This window comes from Cygnus olor, chromosome 13, assembly GCF_009769625.2.
Source record: "Cygnus olor isolate bCygOlo1 chromosome 13, bCygOlo1.pri.v2, whole genome shotgun sequence".
NCBI lineage: Eukaryota > Metazoa > Chordata > Aves > Anseriformes > Anatidae > Cygnus > Cygnus olor.
Window position 1 is genome coordinate 14381622 of NC_049181.1, and position 26142 is coordinate 14407763.

At 45.0% G+C, this 26142-nt stretch overlaps 1 protein-coding gene across 9 annotated transcripts in view; it reads right to left on the minus strand.

The window, feature by feature from the left end:
• IL1RAPL2 (interleukin 1 receptor accessory protein like 2) overlaps positions 1-26142 on the minus strand; it is a 358032-nt gene that overhangs the window by 282808 nt on the left and 49082 nt on the right. For 4 of the 9 annotated variants that reach the window (XM_040572218.1, XM_040572219.1, XM_040572221.1 and 1 more), the window contains one exon: positions 8119-8202. The exons of 4 other annotated variants lie outside the window; for them this stretch is intronic. In XM_040572218.1, the coding sequence (XP_040428152.1) occupies positions 8119-8202 (84 nt within the window). Of the gene's footprint in view, positions 1-5743; positions 5911-8118; positions 8203-26142 lie in introns of those variants that run through there. One more of the 9 variants, XM_040572222.1, reaches the window with a different exon arrangement.

A 26142-nucleotide genomic window follows, 5' to 3' on the forward strand; every position in this document is an offset into this window, starting at 1 on the left:
GTAGTACCGACTTCTCTTTTGTCTATGTGTCAGAGCTTCAACATCTTTTAAACATCATTTCTTTGTATTTATGACTGAGGTACAGTTCAATAAGGTGGCCCACTGAATCATCTCACTTTCTCCGGGTACAATTGCGCAGACTAACAGCATCTCCAGCCCCAAACGTCCTTCAGGCAGCAATGAAAAATGAAGGAGGCTGCAGAGCACTTACTGTGGTGACATGAGTTACCTCTGAACAGTTCTCAGTGCAAAGCAAGACACTCGCAAGAGCCATACAGGAAAGAAAGGAGAAATTTCTGTTCACTTCTAATGAATAGGAATGACTCGCTTGGCTCCAAAACTTCTAAGCATCGACATCCATGGCCATATAAAACTAACTTCAGAAGACAAGGGAAACCCTGATTCACAAAACAGCCCTTGGAGGCTGTCAAAGGTTTTCTGTAACTGATCATTTGCTTTAAATTAATAATCCTTGTTCAGCTGCACAGCAGATCAGTTTCTGGCTACAGAAGCAGCATTCCAAAAATGCTGCTTATTGTAGCAATGCTTCAAGAAATGAGTATGCTGGCTGGTATTAGAAATCACAGGAATTATTTACCTCTATTGAATACTGATCTAGATGCTTAGCAAATAAAATGCAGCTTAATTAAGTGATTTTATCTACGAAACTTTGATTTGATAATAAGTAGTTTAAATATTAGCTAGCATTTTCTTTTTTCAAGCATTTCAATTATTATTAATAATAGAGTGGGTGTTATTGCAATAGTAATTCCTCATGCCAGTAGAAAGGACTTTTAATATAAATTCATAATGACACCATTGTGTGGACCAGATTCTAATCTGGAAAGCCTGCTGTGCATCTGAAATTGACGTTCACGAGTCAGAACCTGGCCTCTTACTGTGAATACTGCTCCTGTTTCTGACATCCCCTCCGAAAACAACCAACAGCGCTAACTGCACGCTGCCATTCAAACTACATACCCGAAAGGGCTGGTGTTTAAACATTTTCATTTGTTCCATCACGAGCTGGATCTATTTACAAATGTACGTGCTTTGTTAGATCAAAGCCCATCTTCTCTAACTAAGGCAATCACAATTTTTCTGTAGGTTATATTAAAGACAAACATATGGCTACAGATAGCGTACGTGTGTATCACAACAGCGAGTCCTGCAAAGCCAGGCCCTGCCAGGGGTCAGTGCTGGGGCCTCCCGTGCACATCGTTCTCACTTTTTGCTACCAGGCTGACTACTGGAGCAAGTCAGCACTGGACTGGTGCTTAATTCGGAACATTTCCAGCCTGTGTTTGGAAGGCGTTCTGGGTATCTCACTCACTCAGGAAGTATTCAGCCAAAGGTAGGCAGAGGCATGCCCTATATCCACACCACAGCTGAGGGAGAAACACAGATGGTTGCTTAAAACGCAGGGCAACTGGGGGAGGAATATTTGTATTCACAGTTCCACCCCGGAGATGGCAAGCAAGAGAGGAACTCGGGCCAACAGTGCTCCCTTTGACTCCGGTAAAGCTTCACAAATAGCTCCTCTTCCAGAAGAAGTCCAAGCACAGCCCTGGCCAGAGGTTCCTGTAGGGTTTCTAGACCTTCCTGGGGTTCACAGCTTCGCAGAGAAGGTAGCTTCTCATGGGCATTGACAGTAGGTTGTACAGGTGCTGGATGCTCTAGAGTGAGAAATTTTCTACATGCGATTCACTGAGCAGCTCTTCAAAGCTGGTTTCAAACTGCAGGGCAGCCCCCTTTTGGCCAACAACCCAGCGAGCTGAGAAAAAACCTCACCTGTCTGATCCTCTAGTATGGGAAGCAGCAAATTCTCTGAGCTTTATTTGCAGAAACGGGATGATCGTGGCAGTTCTCCTAGTTTTAGGACAAAATTTCCATCTAAAAATAGCACAGCAAATCACCACTGCAGTAATTCAGCTTTCCCAGAAACGCAGTAACCCCAGAGCAAGAGCACCTCTGGCCAGGGAGCTGCATCTGCACAGCCCAGGGTTTAGCTCACAGCCTGCAAACCGAAATCATTCGGCATGTGGAGTACGCACGTTGTGCACGTGGGTGTGCGTGCACGTTTCCATGCTTTACGTCTGTCTATTCCACCCCTCCTACAGGAATTATGCCAAATGGTGACCACAACGTGTTATTTAAATATCACCAGGGATTAGAAGGTTCAGAAGGACTCCAAGCCCCATAAAGTGATGCTAAGCAGGATTATTTCCTGGCAGCGTGTGGATACAAGTGTAAGCTGATTGTACATTTTCATGACCTACATCTGTACGTAAGGAAGAGCTGCTGTCCTCCCCCTCTGCCAACAGAATCAAATCAAACTGTACACTTCCCAGTGATGGATCCCAACTCCCTTTCTCCCTTCCTTTCTCTTTAACAAACAAAAAGGGGAGAGATAAGAGATAGACTTCAGCAGCTGAAACAAGGTGGAACTGCTGAGCCATACGAATAACCACAATGTTGAGTCAATGGCATTCAGAGCACTAACAGCAGGGATCAATTGAAAAAAGGTAGTAAGAAGTGTGAATCTGAAGGTAGATACAAGGTCAAAGCAGCTGGTGGGAGAAAGCTGAGCAATAGAGGGGGAAAAAAAAAGAAACCCACAGGGACCATTCACATTCACAGCATAACATTCTTGCAGTCGTTGGTATGCTCCTGCCTACTTAACTGGTAATTTATATTATACTGCCTAAAACTAAAAGAGGAAAGAAGCACTGCTAATTATAACAAGGTGCTACATATACAGAGCAATGCCATCGCTATTCCTTACAGGTCAAGGGAAGGCATCCCGTGTTATTCTGCTCAAAAGAGGCTAAATAATGCAGGAACTCTGTTTGCAAAATCATACAAGCAAAACAAATGTCATTTTTCATGCACAGAGCAGTTACATTTCCTCACACATACAACCTTTAATTATTAAAGGAACTGTGAAGTCAGGAATAAAGCTGCCAAAACAATGAGGGGCTGAGGACAACTTCTGTATTCAGACTCTGAACTAGTGTTTTACACGGAGGTTGTAACACATGAATGCAAGACACGAGCAGAAGGCAACATTAAGTGACCTGTGAGATACACTCAACGTTACGCAGACAAAGACCTTTGATCAATGACACTGCTCGTCTTTACTCAGATAGAGGCATGCCTGTCTGTCCGAGCAATCACCACCTCCAGCATCCACAGGGTTACGTTTTTTAGTGTTAGAAACCGAGCTGGTGTTGGACTATTTGTAACACCATGTCCAACCCTGACAAAAAGGCTTCTAACGCTAAAGTTGGGGGATAAAAAGCACTGGTCTGAGCATGTTTTCCTCTGCCCAGATTAAGAGCTGTTCAATAGAAATATAATAGAATCTGTAAATCTCCTCTGACTCCGGAGCAGCTATCTGACACTGAAGATACAGAGCTGTCACAGTGGAGATAACCTGTACGCTGAGCAGGGAGCGCCCAGGTGCGGATAATGCATCATCCGACAGCGCTGGAGTTGAAAAATAAAAAATAAAAATTTAAACCAAAATAAAACAGAAACTGGCCACGCTGCAGACTGCCTCCAACTTTACATGAAATAGGCACAGGAACGTATTACCTGCTCCTTGCTTAAAAACAAGCTACAAACAATTCATCTTGAAACCGTGTATGTGCAATAACCAGCACCAGCCCTACCCGTCAGTCTGAATCCTAAACTTTTCAAGGTTTCTCTTTAGCTTCAGTGAGGCTGCAAAACCATTCCAGGAGCAGAATTTGGGGCTTTGTGCCTTTTCTCTCCGGAAAAGCCTCCAGGACTACTTTGTACATCCCCTCTCCTTTCGCACTGAGGCTCAGCCCCTGGCTCTCTGGAGCCACCACTCCTGCCACCGCTGCAGATGAATGCCCCCCATGTTTTCGGGCAGACCCCGCAGTCCTCCACGCAGCCGTGATGCCTGTTACTGGTCAGACGAGTTGCATGTTGGTAAGAAACGAGCCCCAGGGGGATGTGAATTTCAGCGGTGCAGACGGATTGCAAAACCCTCCCCTTGTTCACCTCATTAGGGTACTGATGATTTCTAAGCACAGGGGAGTCAGAGGAACGGAAATAAGATCAGCTCTAGCACCGAGCATGGAAAGGGAACCAGACCCAGTCCTGCAGATCCTTCCAAATTCGGGCAAAGAACACACAACACAAACGTCCACTGGCTGAGAAAATTAAAGAGAGGAAACCAACCAGAAAAAGCAACACATCAATATAGGGAAGAGGCTAAAAATTTAAGGGCAGCCATAGTCCAGACCTGACAACCCTCTGCATACAAAAGCCTACAACCAGGTTTCATCGTTAAATATGAAGTGACTGCATGTAATTACTACCTCCCCTCTTTATGGCTCTTTCAGCAGTCCTGTCCTATTCGGCATTAGCTGAAGCTTCATTAAAACAGATAAATGTTATAGGTCCAACTTTTGCAGTGCCTAGCAGAAGGAAAAGGTAGAAATTTGAGCTGATTAAGATGACGTTTAATCCAATAATTGTAGTGTAAAAAGGGACTGAAGGTTTGATCAACTGAATTAACAACTTCACTTTTGATCTAGCCGAGAGAAACCCACAAAGATCAAAAGCAAGTTTTACGTAGCCCCTTAGTATCTACAACTTGCCCTGAGATGTCAGCTCTTGTCACCTATGTTGGACATGAATCACAAATCCTTATTACGCCTGCCAAGACCCCTCTGAAGAGGCATAGGATTTCCTCCCCACCCTACCTCATTCTCTAGGGAGAGACAGGGCTCCTGCTGAATGCACATACCCGAACAAATCAGTGCGGTCTTGACCTGGGTGGATGTCAAGTCGTTAGCACACAAACAAAACTCCAGAAACACTGGAGAAAAGAACGCAAAAGATGGTTTGCAATAAAGGCAGGAACGATCTGCATCTAAAAAGGTCAAACTCTTGTCAGAGCAAGAAAATTTATAGGATACCTGTAAGTGGTAGGATCTGCAGATTAAACTGAAGAACACATGCTTGTTTTAACTGAGGGCAGGTGGAGCGCGTCTTCAGCCCTAACAGGAAAACGGCAACAGCGGGGCCTGCCGGATGGGTGGACAGCGATCTCGCTGGAAACCAAACCCTGTGTGAGCTAATTTGGAAGGCAGGCAGGTAGGTGTGCTCTGACAAATACCTCCCCCACTGCGAGCAGGAGCACGCGCACACGCTGCAGATCTCAAGATGTGCACGCAGAACGCTGCTTTTCCCAGGATTTCTATTATTTTAGCTTTATAAAATTAGTGTGCTAAGTTAGTTTACGGCCTGCTAGTTGGCTGCGTTTCAGAGCTATTGCAGCCCACACAGCTCGATTTTTTTTTTATGCATGAAAAAAAAAGTGCATTAAAATGTCTGAACAACGCCATAATCTTGATTAAAGCTAAATTACCCCAATCCTTTTCCTATTAGGAAGGAATTAGCATGCTAATCCCACCGTTCTGACAACTGACACATTCTTAAGGGAGTATTCAAGATGTCTTTATCCACCCCTCACCACTAACATATATTTTATGCAACGTGAGCATTCACAAGACTGTCGCCAGCAAACACCACCCCTCCTTCCACAACAAGCCCCAAGCTGGTTTCCCCAAACCCCGTTTCCCTCTGCAGCCCTCTAGCTACACCTCTGACCCTGTGCCAAACTCCAAGCTGGAGGTCAGTAAGGTTTTTGTAGTGCAAACGTGGAAAACACCACAACTGCTTTGCAAGGAAGGGAAGCGCATACCTCTCGTGTGCTCGGCTGAGCAGCTCTCCAGAAACAGAAGAGGTGATTCGAGCGTTAGCACATGAACGTGGCTGAACACCGAGCACATGCATGCACACAGCACATGCTGCCATGAGCCAGAGCCCCCAGGATATAAAGCACAAGACCGAAGTTAGCCCCTCTTAAAGGCAGCCCGTCACAGACAGGCCTCCGTGTCACAGGTGAAACACGCGTGTAACAAACGTGTCCTTGACAGCAGTTGCCCAGTGACAACCTCGACCCCCAGCAGCCCGGAGGGGGTGAAGACTCTTCCCCTGCAGCTGCCCTATGCTGAGGTGAGATTGTCACAGAGCCCAGGGCACAACGGCAGCCCCAGCACCTCTTTGGACGCAATTCGCCCTACCTCAGCCATCTCCTCAATTTAAAGCAATTTCTTCCCCTTTGCAAGAAGATATGGGATTAAATTCTCTCCCCATCCTCTGCAGTTTTCTCCTTCCTGACCATCTTGGCATCCTCCCAGACAGAGGAGACCTCGCCTGTCCTGAGGCTCACCTTGGCCCTGACACCTGGACCTGTCCTCTCCCCTCTCTGCTCCAGGCAATCCCGGCCTCCCTGCACCCAACCACCACCACGTCACCCCCACGGCAGTTTTATGCTCACAGACTGCCTTACTTAGAAGGCTGTTTCCAAGCCAAACCAACCAGAACTAGAAGCACCAGGCAGAGGCACACAAACAGGCAGGCAGCCTGCACGGAGCATCGCATCGCCGTTCTGCTGCTGGCTCCTACCACCTCACTCTCCCTGGCTCCGTACTGCACCTGCCCGCTGAGACCTGCACAGTGCCAAGGCGCCGTGGCCACTCTGGCATCCCCCAGTGGCATCCCACAGCCCTGATCCCATCTCATCCCACAGCACTGAGGCAGCTCAGCTAACCACCAGCAGATCCAAGCCCTCCTGCACCTAGACAGGAACCACCCCTGGCTGTGACTGCCTGGCAAGCACCACGTGCAGCAGGCACAGGCTCCTCCTTCATCTCAATTCCTTTCCCTCCTTTTCCTAACACTCCGCAGACTCTGGCATACTCTCCTTAGCCAAGCGAGGAGCCGTGCCCATAAACCTTGGACCAATGCTGCCAAGATTCAACCTGGACAGCACAGGAAAGCAGGTTTGCTGGGTGAGCAGAGCTCTGCGCGTCTCCTCCTCTCCGCTGAGCACCGAGGCTGTGGATAATGTTGTCATAACTACATCTGTGTCTGCAATGAAGTGCGAGCTCTTACTCACCTCTCCTTTTATTAGATAAAAATCCTTTCAAAATTGGTAAATTAATGGCTGGACGCCAGCCTTGCAGCCCTACAGACACGAGCAGAAATCGTAACGGGGTTTGTTCAGAACTTCCTTTGCTGGTAATAACCCTACAGAAACAGGCAAACGATGACAAATGCCACATCTCATTCCTAATGTGGATTTGGACTTCTTTTTAAATTTTATTGTAGGATATTTTGTTTCCTCATACAGAATCCGGTGAAGATCTTTTTAAACGTTATGCTTGTAGCAGTAACAGAGCTTAAACTTACTTTTTACAGAGTATCTCTAGAATCCCCTCCAAAACAGCAGATCGCCAGCTCCCATGGTTGCCATTAAATGTCAGCGCTTGACAGTTTCCATACAGCAGCATCTAAGACAACAGTTTCTGCCTGTAATCAGGACAGTAACTGTTGGAAATCTGTGGTGGCTGTTGGCAAACACTGGCTTTTTAAAGGCAGGTTACTGAAGAGATTGTGGTCTGGGAGAACAAGGTTTGGGGGTGTCTTCGTCAGTCTCTGCAAAACCAGAATGCCCTAGTGAAATCTGTTTTTTGTTTGTGTTTTTGTTTGTTTGTTTTTACACAGAGATGGGAAATATTCAGAAAAAGTTACCTGATTCACAACCAAAACCTTACTTTTATTTTTGTTGTTTACACGGGACAAACGTTGCCAAAAGTTTACTTATTCATTCAAGTAATATTTTTTTCCAAAGGAATTTCAGAGAGACAGATAAAGATCGTTCTCTCTTCTTGCAGGAGCTGGCAGTCGGTAACGCAGCTCCTCAGCAGCACTAATGGATGAGCAAAATCAGAGTGTTCACTCTTTTTTCCCCTGCTCTCTCCTTTTCCCTTTTCTGGTTATTTATTCCAAGTGTGCAATAATCCCAACAAATTCTCATCAGCAGACCTGCTTCCTAGCCTGTGAAACCTTGAAATTTCAGCCTGCTACCATTCCTTATTGTAACAAAAACAAATACACCTTTTTTTTTGGCCCAGCGATGAACAAACGTACATCCACACATGAGCACGAGCCAGCAGACAAGAAGACTAACACGGGATGTAGAGGAAAAGGACGTACAGCCTTTGATCTTACCACTGCCCAGCTGCTCTCCAGCATCCCAGGAAAGTCTCCAGTTGTCTCTAGCAGGGAAAAGTGTCTCCGTGTAGTCTTGTGGACCTGCACACACAGACATAGGCAAACCTGAAACTGTGTGCCCCTCGTGTTCTGGTTCTTTCCTCCTCAAAGGCAGCCCTCATCCAGGTAGCCAGATTGCAGTGTAGACTGGCTGTGCAGTTACTCAGAGTGACAAGGTGCTAAAAATAAGATGTTGGTACACTTTGAAGTGCCATGCACACATTGTTTTCGGTACACAATGAGAAGTGCCTTAAGTTTAACATGTAAATACCCCCCTCATCCACCTACAAGCCTCTCAAAGCTTTGTCTGAAAGACAAACTGAGGGCTGACACCTGTCCTTTGGCAAGAGCTCCAAGTCTCAAGAGCTTTGCAAAGCTACCTTTGATGTTTGTGGCATACTTCAATGGGATTTTGTGCTTGCACTTGTGACACCAGAGCTGAATTCAAATAGACTGCCAGAGCAGCAGCTAGGGCAAGCAATTTCTTCTGATGCTCAGAAAGCAAAGGTATTTTACAATATAAGAAGCGAGTCCCAATTTAATGACTCCTCAGTGTTCCTAAAAGAATTGCAATTTTGAGAATGTATAAAAGAAAATACGCCGGACATGCTAATTGCATCTCCTGTCCTCAAAGCCCAGAAGGGAAAGCAATTATCACATGCACTCAACAGGCTACAGCACCGAAATACCCATCAGCATAAGGCAGCAGCTTCGGTAGCACATTAGCTAAAGTCTGTTGCCTTTGTGCAACCAGCAGTTGAAAAAAGTTTTTGCAAAGAGACAGCACTGAGGGAAAACACGAGTGACTACAGCTGGCATCATATGCTGCAGCTGAGGACAGGACAACACGTTCTTTGAAGGAATACACAAGAAGAAAACCAAAGTTGTCTCTTCCTGAGCAATGCCCCATCCCTGCTGACCACAAACATTCAAGGACTTCTCAGAGTCATGAGACAGGAGGGCAGAGAGGGTCAGCAGCAGCTGGTGCTGGGACCAAGCCATCTCCTCCATCACACGTGTGCCCTGTCCCGTCCTGCACGTCCCAGCCTGGCTCTCCGGGGCTCTGGCACCACAGAGGAAGCAGCACAGCAGAGCAGCAGCTGCTGGGGCTGCCCCTCCTTGAGCACCTCTGCTTTGCCCAGAGCTGCTTGTCTCCACACCACTCGTGGGGCACCCGTACAGAGCAGTGCAGCTGAACAGAGGCATGGATGCACCTCTTCACACCAGTACGGAAAACGAGAATACCTTTGGTAAGGCAAATTTGTTCTCCAAGCAGTGTTTTACTAGCTTTCCTAAAAAAAAAAAAAAAAAGAAAAGAAAAAAGAAAAAACAGGAAATAAGTGTTGTGCACGTGATGCGAGCAAAGCAGGCAGAAGCTGGATTTGTTACGAGTAGGAGCTTGAATAATTACAGCCAGCTCTTTAGGACAAGAAACACAGCCAGTTTTGATGAGGAAAATGAGTGCCCAGCTCACTTTTGGACCAATCCTGTTTATGACAAGCACTGCAGTCCAGTTGCTTTTAATTTATTCCCATGACTTAAAAATCTAGACATACTTTTTTACCTTATGGAAAGAGAAGAACTTGCTGGTGATAAACAAATGCGAGAAAAAAAATGAGAACCGACAAAGGGAGGAAGATGGAGAAATAAGCAATTGTGTGAAGAGTCAAGCACAGAAGTAGTCCCCGTGCCAACCACCACCCACCGTTTCAGAAAACACACCAAAGGAAGGAGGCAGGACGAGGCCAGGTCTGCCCTTGGCACCGCACCGGCCCTGCCACGGGGAAGGCGATGGAGAGCCAAGAGAGGGCGTTGTGCTGAATGCACCTCGACTTCGTCTGCATTCACCTAACAGTGCCAGCTCCTCTGAGATCAGGCAAGTGACTAGGTGGGCAGACTGCGTCCTGCTGACATCAACGTTCATGTTTGTCTCAAGCTGAACTTTCCAGGCCCTCCTGCTCTGCTTACACACCTCCTAATGGATGCGACAGCCTGGTCAGCGTGCCAGCACCGCTGAGCTTTGTTCACAGGGAGGCCGATCTCGGCGTATTCCACCCACTCACACAATCCTCCGAAAGCGAAGCATTTTTTTCAAATCTGTCATCTCAGAGGGACACTCACAGAGCAGATGTGCTTAGGAAGCATCAGCATGCAGAGCAATTTGTCACTACCGCCGTGCCCGCTTTGGACAGTGCAATGAATTCTGTAACTTCCACGTCGAGTTGAGTTTTTGTCTTTCTAAGACTTAAACTACCTGCTCTTTCCAACCAAGAAGACTTCTCAGTCTCTAGCACGTTAGATCAGCTGACCTGTTGAAGACAAAGTGTGTTTTATGGAAACCCATAGACCCAAACGTCCTTTATCCTTACCCTTAAATCTGAGGCAGGGCTTGAATGATTTTGACATTTTACAAAAGCAGTTCCACAGCAGAGAAAGAGCCCTGGACACAAATGTGAAAGTGTACACTTTGCTATGTTGCAGCCAAATCTGGAGGATTACCTTTTACCTCGAGTAAATTTTCTAGAAAAAGCTCGCTCCTTTTTTTTTCTTGATCACAGAAGAGATGCTGAATTGCCACAGATGGCCGTTTGTTTTCATTTTGTGCATTTTACACAGTACATTTTGTAGATTATCCTAGTTAATTAAATTAACAAAGTTAATTTCAAATTCAAACGTTGAGCCTGCTCTATCTTTGCAACACACCATCACTGCATGGGCAGCACGGATTGAACAGCCGAGGAGGAAGGAGACTCTTTGGCAGCCTGGCTCCAGAGCAGGTGCTGACGGGAAAGTTGCTTTAGGGCTTCAAACTCCGAGGGCTGACTGCCACCGCTGTACAGGGTGCACAAGAGCAGATAGCATCAGCTCCCTGGTTTCTGTACAATAAGAGTAGTATTGCCTATTTATTTTACAAGGGCTTTTTCAGGATTGTTCATATTCATGTACTGTTCTCCTCTTCCGAGGCCGCCTTTGCAGATGCTGTTATTCAGACGCACGCCTGTGAAGGTGACAGATAACAAAGGGCCAGGCACGGGGCACTTCACAGGGCAGGAAGATAATTCACCTCGCCAGAGGATGGCTGCAACAACATTAAAAATGCTCCATTTGCAGAGTCAGCAGAATGGCACTTCTAAAGGAAACTTTAAGAAGGAGCACTTATAACCCACTCCCCCCATGAGAGTGTTACTTGAAGGAAATAATGGAAATAAATGGAAAATAAAAATGCTACCCATAACGTACTACGCTGGGTATTTCAGTTACTGCTCTCTGTATGCACATCCCTGATCTTTGTTCAGCTCAGAACTCAATAATGTTTCCAAGCATTATTCCAACAACCAAATCAGGTTTTAGACTTTCCACAATGCAAAGAAAGGCTGCGGCGGGGTGGAATAGAGGACGGTAGGAGTACAGGAAAGAGCAAACAATGACAGAAAAGCTTTATGATGTTTGACCTAATCATTACCCAATACTCTGATAGCAAATGCTGCACTTGAAACATCTCAACAGGGACCAACTTTCAGAACAAATGAGCCCAAGCCCCTTAGCTACCAGCTCCTTTTAGAAGCTTTAACCCCAAACCTTCCCCCGTCTCCAAGAAGTGCAGCGTTCCCACCTCCCACTTGTACACGGAGCAGTCCCAGGCCCACAAACCTAGCAGACACAGGTGTGGAGAGAAGAGAGCAGTGCCAGCAGGGCAAAATTCAGCCTGGGTTGCCTTCAAATTCTGGAGCAGAAGAGGAGTCAGCGCTTTAAGCACATCATTATTACACCTTCCATGGATGCAGCATCACCACCAGTCTTACATTTTTCTCTTTCTTCAGAGAGAGAAGATGCATACATACAGAAAAACAACTTTCTTAAAGTATTAGGTGCAACACTGCTGGTGGACTGCTACAAAGATGACCACGAGTTCCTTATGTTATGCCCTTCTTGAGATACCCAACAGCCGATAAATCATGTGGGTCAACCAGACAGCTTCTGAAACTACCCCTAGCCAATTAGTTTCATCACAACTTACCAATTCCTGCAATCTTTCCAGCTAGACTTCCCCAAAAACCTGTTGAGAGTTTGATTTTCCCCTGAACACACACTTACATAACGCTTGATGAATATTTTTTCCTTATTCATTAATCGTGATGAACACATCATGAAATTCTCTAATGTATTCATTATTCAATATTACTCAAACATTTTGTCAGCAAATAATTCTTGGTTTATAGGTCATTCGAATTGCAAATTGTAACTATTACAGTCATAGTTTGCTGCTTATTTTTTAACATATGTAATTTATTTAACTTAAGTAATGCATACAGCCAATTTAATCAATGTGCAGTGAATTTCAATTTGTGTGTTTGACTTTAATATTCTTAGTTACATAAATCATGCACTCGGGAAACTGAAAATAATAATATGGGACTTAAGAGAATAATTGAGGCCATATGAACTAGTTTCACAGAAAACATGAAAACACATTCGTATATACAAGCAAATCTGAATTCCACTTTACAAATCTTATGAACATTTGCAACTCTTTTTTCTCTAATTCACTCTGATACAGTTAATTTGTAACAAAACCCATGCCAGCAGCTATAGCAGACATTGCCAGATTGCTTTCCACTTCCTCCTCTGTATCCTTATTTAGGATATTAAATAACCCTGGTCGCTATTAACTTTTCTTTATCCAGTATCTTAGAAGGTATCTGTCCACCACATACAGCAAAAGACCTTCAACTTCCACAGCATTTGGGAGGCAAACTGCCATTAGTGGTTACCTGAATCAATCATAAATAGCCTAGGAGAGCTCTAGTTCCTTAATGCTTTTGATTTTATTATAAGACCAGAGATAAAACTATAATGAGGTTCAGTGATAATAGGAAGTTGGTCCTCTGGGAATTGAAAATTGAAGTTTGAAGTAAGCAAGCAGAAATTAAATGTTTATCCAGCAGATTCCTGTTTGTTCATGCTTTAATGTATACCTTCACCTATGCTTCCACTGCAATTAGGAAACAGCCCAAATTAGTCCGATCATCCTCCTTCAAGAAAAAGAGAATAAAAAATAAAAAGAAATAAATCTGACAGTCAATTTTTATTACCAGCATGACTTTGCCTAGTGAAAAGACCTTACTTGGAACTGGCAACAGATAAAAAACGCACCACCTCCACAGCTCTGCAATTTCTTCCTTTAACTGTATCCGAGGCAGAAAACACAGCACGTGTATGTACAAGCAAGCTGGAATAAGCTTGTATCTGCTCACCTGTATCAATACATCACATGCTCTGCAAACGAGCGGATGATCTGGAAGCAAGAGCAAAGATATGCTGCGTGTTATCACTGAAGTCGGGTCCCAACAAAAAAAACATTGTCCTTAACCTCTAGTAAGTTACCCCTGTAAGTTGTGTCTCAAACAGGGTTTCAGACACCCTAAACTGGTGCTGAGATTCAAAGAGCTGGGTTAACTGTAAGAAAAGAATCAGCCACAGAAACTCGAGGCCAAAAATGTTGCGTTCCCTCCCCTCTGCTTAAGCTGTGGAGCTGTTGAAACGTGCAGGGTGTTGCTTCAGGCTGCTCGCCAGTTATTAGGAGGATGCGTGTCACACAGATGTTGGATCATACCCGAGACAGACTGACTGTAAAAAATAAACCACCTGTAACCACTGCTGAGCTGCTGCACCCATATTTAAAGGGCAGAACTGCTCTTATGCGCACGAACCAAAATGGGCTTTTATGAGTGGAGAGGCCAAATAAGCAAAGCTGCTGCAGTCAGGTGTGTGCAGATTTGCACAGACGCTGCTGTTGTGTCTCAAGCTGATGCCAAACATGGTAACGACATAACACTTCTGCATTGGTGTGGAATATAGAAATGGTCAGTTCTGGAAGTAACATCCATTAGAAATATTGACAAGCTCTTGAACAAGCTCTTCTGATAGCGATTACAGAAGATCAAACTGATTTCTGGGGTTGCTCTGACACCACGATTTTGGATTTGAGGAGAACAGCAGAGGAGGCAAGTTGAATTACCCTTCTGAGGGGCAGTCAAGCCTGTGAAGGGTTAGATAGGAACTAGCACGATCTAAATATTTGGCTCATTTGGGTGATAAACCAGAGCTCCTGAAATGGTTCTAGACCTCTATGGATAGTGTAGGCTCCCCAAAATGGTAACCCACCCAGGCACTCAAACCTACCGTGTGAATGAGTTAGGCCCTGAGTTGAGTTAGCGTTAACAGCACTGCAAGGGGATACGTCACTCACTCCTGGAATTCAATACCCTAAATTTCTGCCCCAGTTCCAGGTTGTAGCATCAATCTGCTCAGCTCATGCAGGGGGGTGAACACCAAGGTGAGAAATACAGCCTGTACCCAGCAACTCTCACTCAGAGCGCCCTGTTTGCACTGCAAGGAGGGAAGAACACAGCTTGTATGAGCTGTCTGCATGAGAGGTTTAACAAGAGAGCTCAGAAAACCTTTGACACAAGCCACTCAAACAAAACCGAAGTGCCCCTGCCTAATTCTCTCCAGCAAGCTCTCTACTAACATAACGTAGCCCAGTGGAACCAGGCCATCTTCACGCCGTGCAGCCAGACTTTAAGTTACAGTCCCTGCAAGCCTCCCCCTGGGCAAGGCCAACCCCACTGGAAAGCCTTTCTTCCCTTTCCATTTGAATCTTTCTACATGACAAAATCTGAAATCCTCTCTAAATGCCGCGACACACTGAATTGTTATTAACAAGCTTATTAGAGCTGTGAAACAGGATTTCCATTACACAAGTCTCTTACTTTCCCCAAAGTACAGCAGGATACCATCCGAAGTATCTCATAATGCCCAGTGACCTACCTACTGCCTTGTAGCAGAGGCAATCATATCTGATGTTGCCCTTTATGAATTCTCCAGCTGTCTTGGTTCATTACCATACTGTTAAGTGCCCCTTGTCTAGCAGGGAAAATGTCCTGCTCTCCCATCGCAGAAGTAGCCTCTCTCCATTCAGCTCCTTGTTAAAGCAATGCTAATTACATAGTCCCGTGATCATCTCCTGAAATTAGCACAAATGGTAACAAGTTCTTTGATTGCCAATGTTTCTGTAAATGTTATATTAAAAAACAGCTCTAAAATAACAGCAGAGACAGAATTTGTATTAGATCCATGCATGCTCTTTCAAAATTCACAACAAGGATGGCATGCAGAGTGGGAGTCCACTGTCATTCACTTCAAATGATTCAAATAAACAGAACACAAAGAAACCCACCTACTTCCCGCTTGGAAAAGTGCTGGTGAGGAAAAAGAAAATCTACAGCGAGTATTAGCAATAAGAGAAGATGCCACCACGGCTTCAAATTCTCAACGTGCCATTTTTTAAGACACAAAAACATTGGTTTAGTTCTAACCTCATTGACTTAGCAATATTTAGGGACTGGGAAGGGAAAGAAAACAGCTAATTTCCGACTGTTGTTCAGAGATTGCTCAAAACCAAGGCATTTGATGAAGATTGCTTTGATACGTTTTTAACTGCGCAGCACCATGCGCCATCCCTGCACAATACAACCAGCAGTACCAACCAGCTCCCACAAGAACTTAGGAAAAAGACAAGAACCTGTCTGTACGGCAGTGCAAGTCAAGCCTCCAGAAAATCCCATTACCCAATGGGAGCTAAATAACTAGAAAAATATAGGATAGGTCATTTCAAGATACAATGAGATAGGAAATAAATGACTAAGATACTAAGCAAAAATGAACGAGGGATGAATTGTGTAACTGGGTCAAGCCATTAATTCTAAAAAGAACTGGGAACCTGGCAGATAATTCAGAGTGACTCTCCAAGACAAGAAGTAACTTATTGTAGAAAAAAACTATTAAAATGGTGTCTGTTTATGAAATAATAAAAATTCCAGGAAAATGACCAGCTCCATCAAAGACAGGAGCTGACTGTCTTGCACACACCAACCAGAGACCCTACAGGATCCCACCCTCAGCAAGGGAAAAAAAACATAGGATGAAATCCCAATGCTTCTGAAGCTTGGGGGGCAAAATCCTCACTGGCTTCACTCTAACCTGGTTCTCCCCAAGAGTCCGGTGAGATGTTTCCAGCCCCCTCAGCCAAGCACCATGCTGAGGACTAGTTTTCCAACATAACATTATTAAGATCATCCTCTATGCATTACGGAATTCAATTTCCTAATTTGACCCTGAACATCATTTCTTTATGACTACCTTTCCACTCATTGCAAAAGTTAAAATAACATTCCCTTTTTTCCATCAGCTTTTACTCTTCCTTAATTTCTCTATAAAGCTCTCAGAGACAGGCAACACCTTAGCAGACATGCCAAAAAGCAAACATTATGAACTTTCAGTCTAGCTTGTGTCCTCCATTTGTTATAACAGCGCACTTGCACTCTTATTATCCAGGTGGCCTTGTTTTTATTCCATTTCCAAAAGGAATGGAGAACATTAAAAACACTAAATACCACAGTGCCAGAAAGCAGAACTTAAACCAAGCAATCATTCTCATCTTCATAAGAGTATTTTGCAGCACAGGTGACTGAGGTCCAACATTACAAATCCCCCTGCAAGGACAGCAAAATACCAGCGAACAGTTACCTAAAGCCAAGGAACTCTCTAAGAACAAATTGGATTACCTCCTGTTATGGCTGGTTCAGGCAATACTTGTTCACCATCCTTTCGGTCCCATGTTTCTTTAAAGGTTTTTCTGAAGAATTCTTGAGAAGAGGGGAGAACCTGAAGCCTCATTACTGTCAGCAGAACTTCAGAAACGTGTGTGCGCATTTACAAATGTATAGTCAGAGATACAAAAAAACAACACGGACTAAATGTGGTTTCTGAATCAGGTACAAAGCCTCCGTCAGCACAGCTTATCTAACAGAAAGGCCAACAAGTGCTTATGGTTGCACTACCCAATTTGCTTCCTATCTGCAAGGTTTTTCGAGGCGAGAGCAGGAGCTGCGGGAGGCCTGCACTTGTGGAAGCTCTGAGCTCCTCATCTGCACTCCAAGCACCTACAGAGCTCCCAGACGTCCTGGGGAGCCAGCAGCACACACAGCAGTCATCATGTGCAAGTGACATCCAAGGGCTCTTTCTTTCAGTTCCTTTCTTTGAGGTCCCTACTCTTCCAATACAAGATGAACACAGAGACTAAATGTCTTTTAACTAGAGACACTGCCCAGTGTCAACCTGCAACAGGTTATTCATTGTGCAAGAAAAGAACTGGCGTACAAATTTTAGAGATATAACTGTTAATTAATGCTTAGTACTTCCCACAGCACTGGAGATGTGAACAGATAACATTTCTGGCCTCTTAAATGGGACAGTTCAGTGCCCACCATGATCATTTTACCAAAAAAATAAAAATCAAACTGACCTGAAGCTTTTGCTAAAGGGAAAATTATCCTTGGCCCCTGGACATGGCCACTGCAAGGTTTCATGCACCCGTGGGACACAACAAGCTGATAGAGAAGGACTCAATAGAACCGCACAGCGCCAGTCAGCCATGACTGAGGAATTCAAATTGAAAGGAGCACTGCGAAGGATGACCTAGGGGGCCAGGCAAACCAAGATTCAATTTTAAGAAATGAAGACAGCAAAATAATTGACTCCTAGGTACTTCAGATGAAAGCACTGGGGAGGCAGAAAAGCTATTTACACAGCCCCGAGGAACCACGTGTCCCTTTGGGGTGGGAATAAGGAGGTCTCCAGCCACTCGAGCACAGGGGGGCTACAGCAGCAGAAGCACTGCGAGCCAGGATCCAACTGTTTCACAATAGATCTTGATACAATTAAGAAGAAGAGGATCTGACATGCTTGCCCACTAGAGAAGACTTGATCCAAAGACAACCCCATCTCTCCACACACCCAGGCATCTGAGTACCTGATACTCCAAATGTCTCCATTTCAATTCATTGGTCACGTTCCACTACTTCCTAAAATTATCAGCCTTTAAGGCCTCAGGAAGCATCTACATTGACAATCCTGTCACACTCTCAACACGTGAATGTTTCTATGGAGACTTTGTACACTGCACTGGAGTCTCTTTCCTAAAGGCTCTGGGTACTCCCACACCACCCTGCAATCCCAACCCGAGGCAAACCAAAATGGGAAGCTCGGTTTTGCTATATCCAAATGTAAAGCCAAGCTCCAAATATGCCTCTGCTGTGTACCCACGCATCGCACCTCCGTGGCCTAAACATGTTCTAGGGCAGTGAAGGATAGTGCCGTGTCATGCAGCTGGTGGCAGTGACACAGTCATAGCTAGCCTCTGCTATATATACATCACCATGAGCTCACTTAGCCTGGAATATCAGAGTATTTTGACTTGAAATACCACCTTCCACTGGAGCATACATACTCACAGGCTGTTCATGGATACTAAAACACAAAACCCACCGATATACAGAACATCTACAAAAGAGATGAGCCTTCTTCACTGCCTTCGCCCCCTCTTTTCTCCCATATGCTCTTTCTCCCCCTTTACTTTTGTACTAAGAACCCCCTCTATCCTCCTCTAGGGCTCACCCACCTCTCTGAAATATTGTTCTGACACTAGCAAATGCCTGCTGCAAGGGCCAGGGCTGCCAGAGCAACCTGAGACCCGACCAGCATGGTAGCCTGTCAGCAGCACCACCTGAAAGCAGACAAAGGAGGATGGGCAAGCCAGTTAGGCACTTGTTGATGAGCTATTTCCAGGCCTTCAAGGGGCTGTGGGACAACTTACCCTTTTCTTCAGCTCACAAGGAGCTCAGAAACATGTGGATGGTACTTCAGGATAAAACCCCTTCCCATCAATTTGCCTTCTGCCTAATGAAACATAAAGATATTTCTTTATTCTTTATTGTTTTCCAGAACATAAAGATATTTCTTCAGAGCTCAGTGCAGCCCCAACACTCACAAAGCCTTCCCACAAGTTTGTGAGCACTGCCAAATCACGCCATCCTTTCTTCCTGTGGTACCTCTCCTAACTAATTAAACACGAATACCTTGTCTGCTCCCCAATCCTGTTGTCGTGTCTCCTTCCGTCCTGGCACCGGTGCAGCTTCCTGCTGAGCACCCCACTATAGATACTTTACGATCTGGTTTTTAATATTTTCTGGCAAAGGTGATGTTCACAAAACGGAGGTTCTTGCAAGCAGCAGCTGTTGTGAGTAGCACATCCCTGTGCAAATACTTAAGGGAAATAACACAGGCTGTTTCCTCTTGGGAAATATGTCAAATGGAGAGGTCTCAGATGCTTAGCTTCAACAGGTGTCTGAACCTGAGGCTCCCCTTGCAGCCTTTTCAGGATATTTTTATTAAACTAAGGTAGGCTCTGCCTAGCAAGGTTCAAATCACAAGTCCTCTCCCCCCACAACACAGCTTTCAATGAGCAAAGAGGTCGTTACGGCCAACATCCTACAAGATCACTCCAGCTGGAGCCTTCTGGGCAAGGCACTTTTTAAGCAGCTTACTTTTCAAGGGCTTGTTCATTTCTATGCTACAAAACCACTCCCCTAAAACAACACTGGGGTTATGGGCCATCCTCTCTGAACTGCAGCCACTCGAGAGGAAACGCCAACGCTCTGTGCTTAGCCCATGCCACTGTGCTCTTCGTTTCTGCACCTACTGACGCACAGGACAGAGTGTCACCTTCAATTCTGAAATTCTGTGACGCTGTCACTTTGTGTCACGATGTTAAGTGGTTTTGATTATCTGATGTCAGCTCGGTTTACTTAAAGCATCCCCACTACTTGCATTTGCTTTTCATCAAAATGTGTCAGAAACCTCTTAATAAGAATTATTCTGCACCCAAAAGGGGCTACAGGACCCAGCTGCGACTGCTGGTGGCCACAACACGCGATGCTTACTTGATAGGCTCTGTCCTCATCACAGCATCACTCCCACTGCAACAGGGCAGGTTATTAAGAGATGTGCTGGAGGCTGCTGCTACCCGGAAGAGCTTCCAAAGCCCAGGGTGACCACTGTCTGCGAGGGCAGCGACCCAGCCACGCTGCCAGCCCAGGCCTCCTGGGATGGGCAGAGGGTTTCCTCTCCCAGCACTGCACCTTCACAAGGGAAACACTTGCCTTCAGCGTGTAACAAATCCTCACCCGAGCTTTGCCCATTTTTTGATACAGAGGTGGTCCCTGCCAGAAATATTGTGTGTTCGTTTGCTTCAATATGGAAGCAACAGAGAGAAGATACGGGGCCTGTAGGGCTGGAGCCTCCCCTCAAAGACATGCTCTAAGAACGAGAAGCCAGGGCTGGTGACTGACTCTCAGCTTCTCTTCTCATTACTCATTCATTTCTACAACCTACATTCACTCTCCTCTCCTCAGCCATGGAACATTAATGACCTTCTCAGAGCATCCAGGAAGCAGAAAACATCAGGTAAAATGCATTGCCACTGCCATCCAACTTTCCTGGACCATAAAAACCTTCAGAGCCAAGTGATATGCTCTGGTATTGAACACTAACACAAGCTGCAGGTTTGAGGAACGAATCATTGAACACCACCACGACTATTAGGAAAATCAGCACTAACACGTTCTTCGAAGCTCCCCCAACTCTCAGTCCTGACCTCCCAGCGCGCCGTCAGCGTTGATAAAGCTTCCTTTATGTTGAGGAAACTGCATTCATTGCAAACTGCCTCACGTCTGGTTGGAATCCATCACCTGTGTTTTCAGGGTGATCCTGGACACGAACTGAATGCCAGTAGAGCAGCACAGCTAAAGGAAGGCGGCAGTGAAAGGACCGCAGAAAGTGGGATTTTTATTTTAATAAAGTCAAAGTTATTCTTTAATTAACAGTGTTCTTAAATAACTGGAAGATTTAATTTACTCCGGAAACACCTGAATCATCATTAACACTATAAGGATATCTTTGCATTAATTCATACCCAAATTCAAGGCTGTGCATTTTGTTAAGCTTCTTTCTTCCTGCTCATATTTGTACCCGATTAAACTTCGGTACAGGTGCATATGGGTTAGTAATCACATTTTTATATTTTGCATGCAGATTAGTTCTATTCAAATCTGCATAAATTTGTTATGCATCACTGCAAAAGTGAATGCTCAAGCAACTTTTATTTTTATCTAATCAAATCACTGCCTAATGAAAAATGAGCAACTGTGCACAAAGGTGCACTCAGGCAGGCTCCCGGGACCCCTGTGAACAGGAGCTCCTCTGTAGAGCTGCCAGGTGCAGGTCTCTGGCCGCACGGGAGGATCAGCCGGACCCCAAGTGCCAGGGCTACCTTGGCAGACAGATGAAATGAAGGTTTCCACCGCAGGGTGGACCTGAAGGAGCTTCTGTGGAAATCCTCACCTAGGCACTAGTGCAGTTGATTGAGAATTGGTGAACTACGGTGAAAATCCCTCATCCAGTATGGAAACTTCTACGTCTTTACTTCCCTGTACCTGAGCTTGCTGGCTGTGCAACGAGCATCACATCTTCCCTTCTAAGGTGAGTAGCTGCAACAGGAACAGCTAAACATCTCGGCAGAACAACAGTTCACTTAATTAAACTGCCAGCAGTCACAGTACACGGCAGTAAACAATATGAAGTAGTTTACTCTGGAAGTTACAAGACAAAGTACACATTTCTACCGCTACAAATGTATTAAACCGTTTTAAAAGAGGCCCCGCAATGAACTCCATATGCACAGGCTGGTGTGGCTTCTTAGCACAACTGGCAGGATCTAGTCCAGAAACAAGTCTGCTGGTAGAGACTAAGTTTTTGCCTTTTTTTTTTTTTTTTTAAGAAGTAAAATATGAAAGGCACAGAGGCACTTGGAAACGTCACCCTGAAGTAGGCAGCAGTGTCCCAATGAGCAGCATACACAGCCGCCTCACAGCTTTAGGTATATCCATCTTTCCTCATCCCAGGAGCTAACGGAATGGGAGGAGTGGGCTCTGCAAAGTACGTGTAAATCAGTGTGGGGCTGGGTAAAGACACCGTAGTGCATTCACCTAGACAGCTGCAGCAGAATTAGCAGCGGTTTGTACGGATACGGATACTCTATCACATGTAGATCACTAACATCTGCCTCTCTGCAAGAAAACATTGCGCACCGATCGCATCTTCAAACCCACAAGGTTTTACGAGTGCACTGCCGCCTCGGAAGCACACGCTGTTTGTTTCCTATTAGGCAGCACAAACAGCACAGCGGAGCGGCTGCACGCTGTTTCAAGTTCCAACCAGCAACAGAGATGCTTAAATAAAAATGACTACAGCAAAACTAACGGGCAGCCACGCTGCCACGCAGCTCCCCAGGACACCTCCCTTCCACGCCAGCCACGAAGGTCCCTGCAGGCATCCCTGCTCACAGGGCTCCCTCCTCCTCTGCCCCTCTCCGTGGGCAAGCAGGTAGCCTCTGTAATTACCATTTCTCCCCATTCCACATGGATTTAAGGGATTTTGAAAAGAGGAGTTCAAAAAAGAATTAAATTAAGGCTCAGGAACAAGCAGCAACTGGCAATAAACGAGTTCCCCAAAGTGGGAGAGAGCTTGTCCTCCTCACTCGCAGCACATTTCAAGGTCAATTACACTCCCTAGCAAACCGCTTAGCCACAGCCAGGCTGCAGGAATTGCACCAGGCTGAAGAAAAGCACAGGCAGCTCACATCCATGCCTCTGCCAGACCATCACAACGCCTTCCTCTCCAGCAAGGCAGCCTCTGAGCCCACAACGAAGGATGCTCTGGAGCTCAACCCTTCTCTTAACAGGATGGCCACCCAGCAGATCCTTCCAAAAACATTTTTTCCTTCTTTTATATTCTTTTTAATTATGTTTCTTTTTGCATTTCCTTTAAGAATTGCATCATGGCCCTCTGGCTTCCTCATCAGCCACCACCATCCCACCCACCTCTGACCACACAGCAAACATCACCACGGCCTTGCCTAAGAAATGCAGCACTGGGGTAACTGAAAACCAAACATGGTGCATGAAAATATTTACAGAATTTGGTCAAGAATAATAAGTTACGAAGCTTTTTAGATACTTCACTGATCTCTTTTCAGAGAACGCATGCAGTTTGTCACCTTCATTTTTAGGCTCTCCGTAGACTTGGAGGAAAAGACACAGCACCAGCCTAAGTGTGTCCATCTGCACACAGTGTCACTGACTTACCGAACTGCCAAAGTAGACAAGTTTGGCCACTCTTCCATCACAGCAAATAATCTATTTCAGACATCAAATCCATATGATTGGATTTAAAAAAAAAAACAAAACAAAAAAACAAGAAAAATAAATAAATAAGCAGCTTTACATCACCACCACCAAAGAACACAAACATACTTATTTTTCTGCTGCAGGACAGCACAGGGGAAATATAACAGCTTGACACTACAGATGCAACCTCAGGATACATTTCCTTCCCCCAAACTCTTACTCCCCACTCAAGATTTATTACCTGCTGGTGGGCCATTAGAAATAGCCACCTTATCCAGAATCCTGGCATTGAACTACTATACGTAATCCATTAACCTCCAATATATTTTAGAACAGTTTTCTTGTGTTATTTAAAGGCACTAATGCAATAAGGCACAGTTTTAGACTGACATTGTTTGAAAAACTCCAAGATAAAACATTTTTTTTTTTTACTGATTATCACCACTGCTATTCAATAGGTACACTATTGCACAGGATTAAAAGCATTCTCCTGTAGGAAAAATACAACTGTATTGACATGAACACATTAAATTTGATTTTCATTACTGTGGTTGCATATAATACCAAAAATGTATATATAAACAACTTTAACAGCCCTAGTAAGCTCTATTTATTTCAAAAAGTACAATCTAAAGGACATCAACAACACAATGAAATTAGCTTTTCCGTTCCTGTTTTCTAAGTAAAAGCAGAGCTTTCAAATGATCAGTGTGTCTTTACCTGCCATCTACACAGCACTCAGATGAAAAATATCAAGCCTCTAAACACCAAAAACATTCACATCTGAATTCTGCAATTAGCTCGGTTGTTTTCAGCTCCCACCAGCCAGGAGGTCACTGGGAGCCACCTCTCCCTCCTTGGTGACAACAATTTGCATACAAAAATCTGACAGAAAAAAGCGAGATGAAGCCCAAAAAGCCAAACGCCAGCATACAAAGCAGCCAGGGCTGGCTCAGGGACAGGGTGAGCACCGAAATCTCGCAGTGCTGAAGGAGGGGTTTTGCTGCTGCCTTACCTGAGGCCAGGATGCCAACCCCCAGCATTTAATTCCGCAATTTGTGGGACGCTCTGATTAACCGCAACTAATTAGCTCGTTTTTAAAACGTCCTAATCTCCTTTGCCCGTTCGAAAAAAGGATTAGCACAGGGGCTCATGCCGGAGCCTCTGGAGCATTAAGGGATTACAGGACACCGATCTGAACCCTTGGCTAACTGGGAGGGCTGCAGCCCCCTGGCCGAAGCCCCTTGCTCTGCCTGGGCTGCAGGAAAGTGTGGGGAAGGGTGGGCACCTGCCCTCCGCAGGTGCAAATTTAATAGCTTTTGTTGCAGCTAAAGCAATCGCGTTCTGCAGCGCTGATTTTTGGAAAGCCAGGCACAAGGGCATTCGGCTGGCCGGCGCTGCTTAATAACCCTGGAGTCACAACTGCAGATGTCTACATTAGCGCAAGGTTTGAGAGGGTAGCAGATGGTTAGGAAGCTCTTACTGCGAAGGCTCTAACCATTTCCAAAGGTAAAACAGCAAGTAGCTTTTATGTATAAATGATACTCACCATATGGCAGGCATGATTGAAGTTTTAAACAAAAAAAAAAATCAAATTATTACAGTGAGATTGAATAGAAGCAAACCCAATTAGAAGTAGAGCTGAGTGTTATGATGAAGAATGGAAATGGTTTATAGGAATAACATTAACACTGCCCAAAAGGGGCACAAACCAAAAAAACAGTAAGTGTTCCTAAGTGCTAGACGCAAACACCACTAAAATTCAGCTTGCTCCTTTGAAGGTACACCTAGAGGTGAAGCTGGCATTTCCAGCCACTAAAAGCAATAAAAAGACAAAATCAATATGAAAATAAAACTTAATTTTTTAATTAATCTATTAATTTATTGATTGTGATTACAGATCATGATTATAACCTGATTAGAGGTTGCAAATAAATACTTTTTTAGTACCTATGCATTCAAAAATAAAATACAACATGTACTTCCTCAGCTGATTGGAGCACCTATACACTCATACAAAGGCAGGAAACTATGAGGCATTCTTAATTAAAAAAAAATAAATTTGCATTTGCTGGTTATCAGTAAGAAACCCAGGCACATCCTCAACATCGCTTTTGGTGAAACAGGGAGCTCTGGGCCACAAAACTGAAGGTTGCTGGAAGATTGAGGCTGCTCAGTCCTGACGCCGTGCCCCCACTACCTGCTACTACAGGTGGGAAGGGGGCCATCGGGCGAACTGGGGTCCTACCCCTCAAAAAAAAGGCCTCAATGCTGATGCCATAGCTCAAGGCGAGTTGTCCTACATGGTGCTCGCTCAAGCCATAGGAGTGAGTGACCCAGAAGGTGAGGTGACACCTACTGCTCCAACCTCTCCTGGGCCTGAAGGAAGGGCTGCTCTCCGGTAGCACATGAAGCACGTCTTTAACTTCAGGCAGTAAAACCCAAATAGCCACCTGTGGATCATCGGATTATCTGCTGCCTCTTAACACAATAAGCAGTTAGATTACTTGGCATCCCTCGCTTCATTAAATTAAGCGCACTTAATGGTATGTAGGCTGGCTCTCAGAAATCTGGTAATGTTACAAAATCCTATCAGTCATCCTTTAATTTGTCACAAGCCTGGGATGAAAACACACCGAGAACTCTGGTGTTATGAATGTCAATCTGAAATTTCCATGGATTTTAATGTAGCCAGACTTCTGCTGGATGTTACACGAGATAGAGCAAAATCCCAGACCCAACTATGAGTACCATTACCTGCTGGCAGCTGTGCAGAGACCTGCCAACAACTCTCCGTGCCTTTTCAGCAGTCCCGAGAGATGAGAGCGAGCCCCAT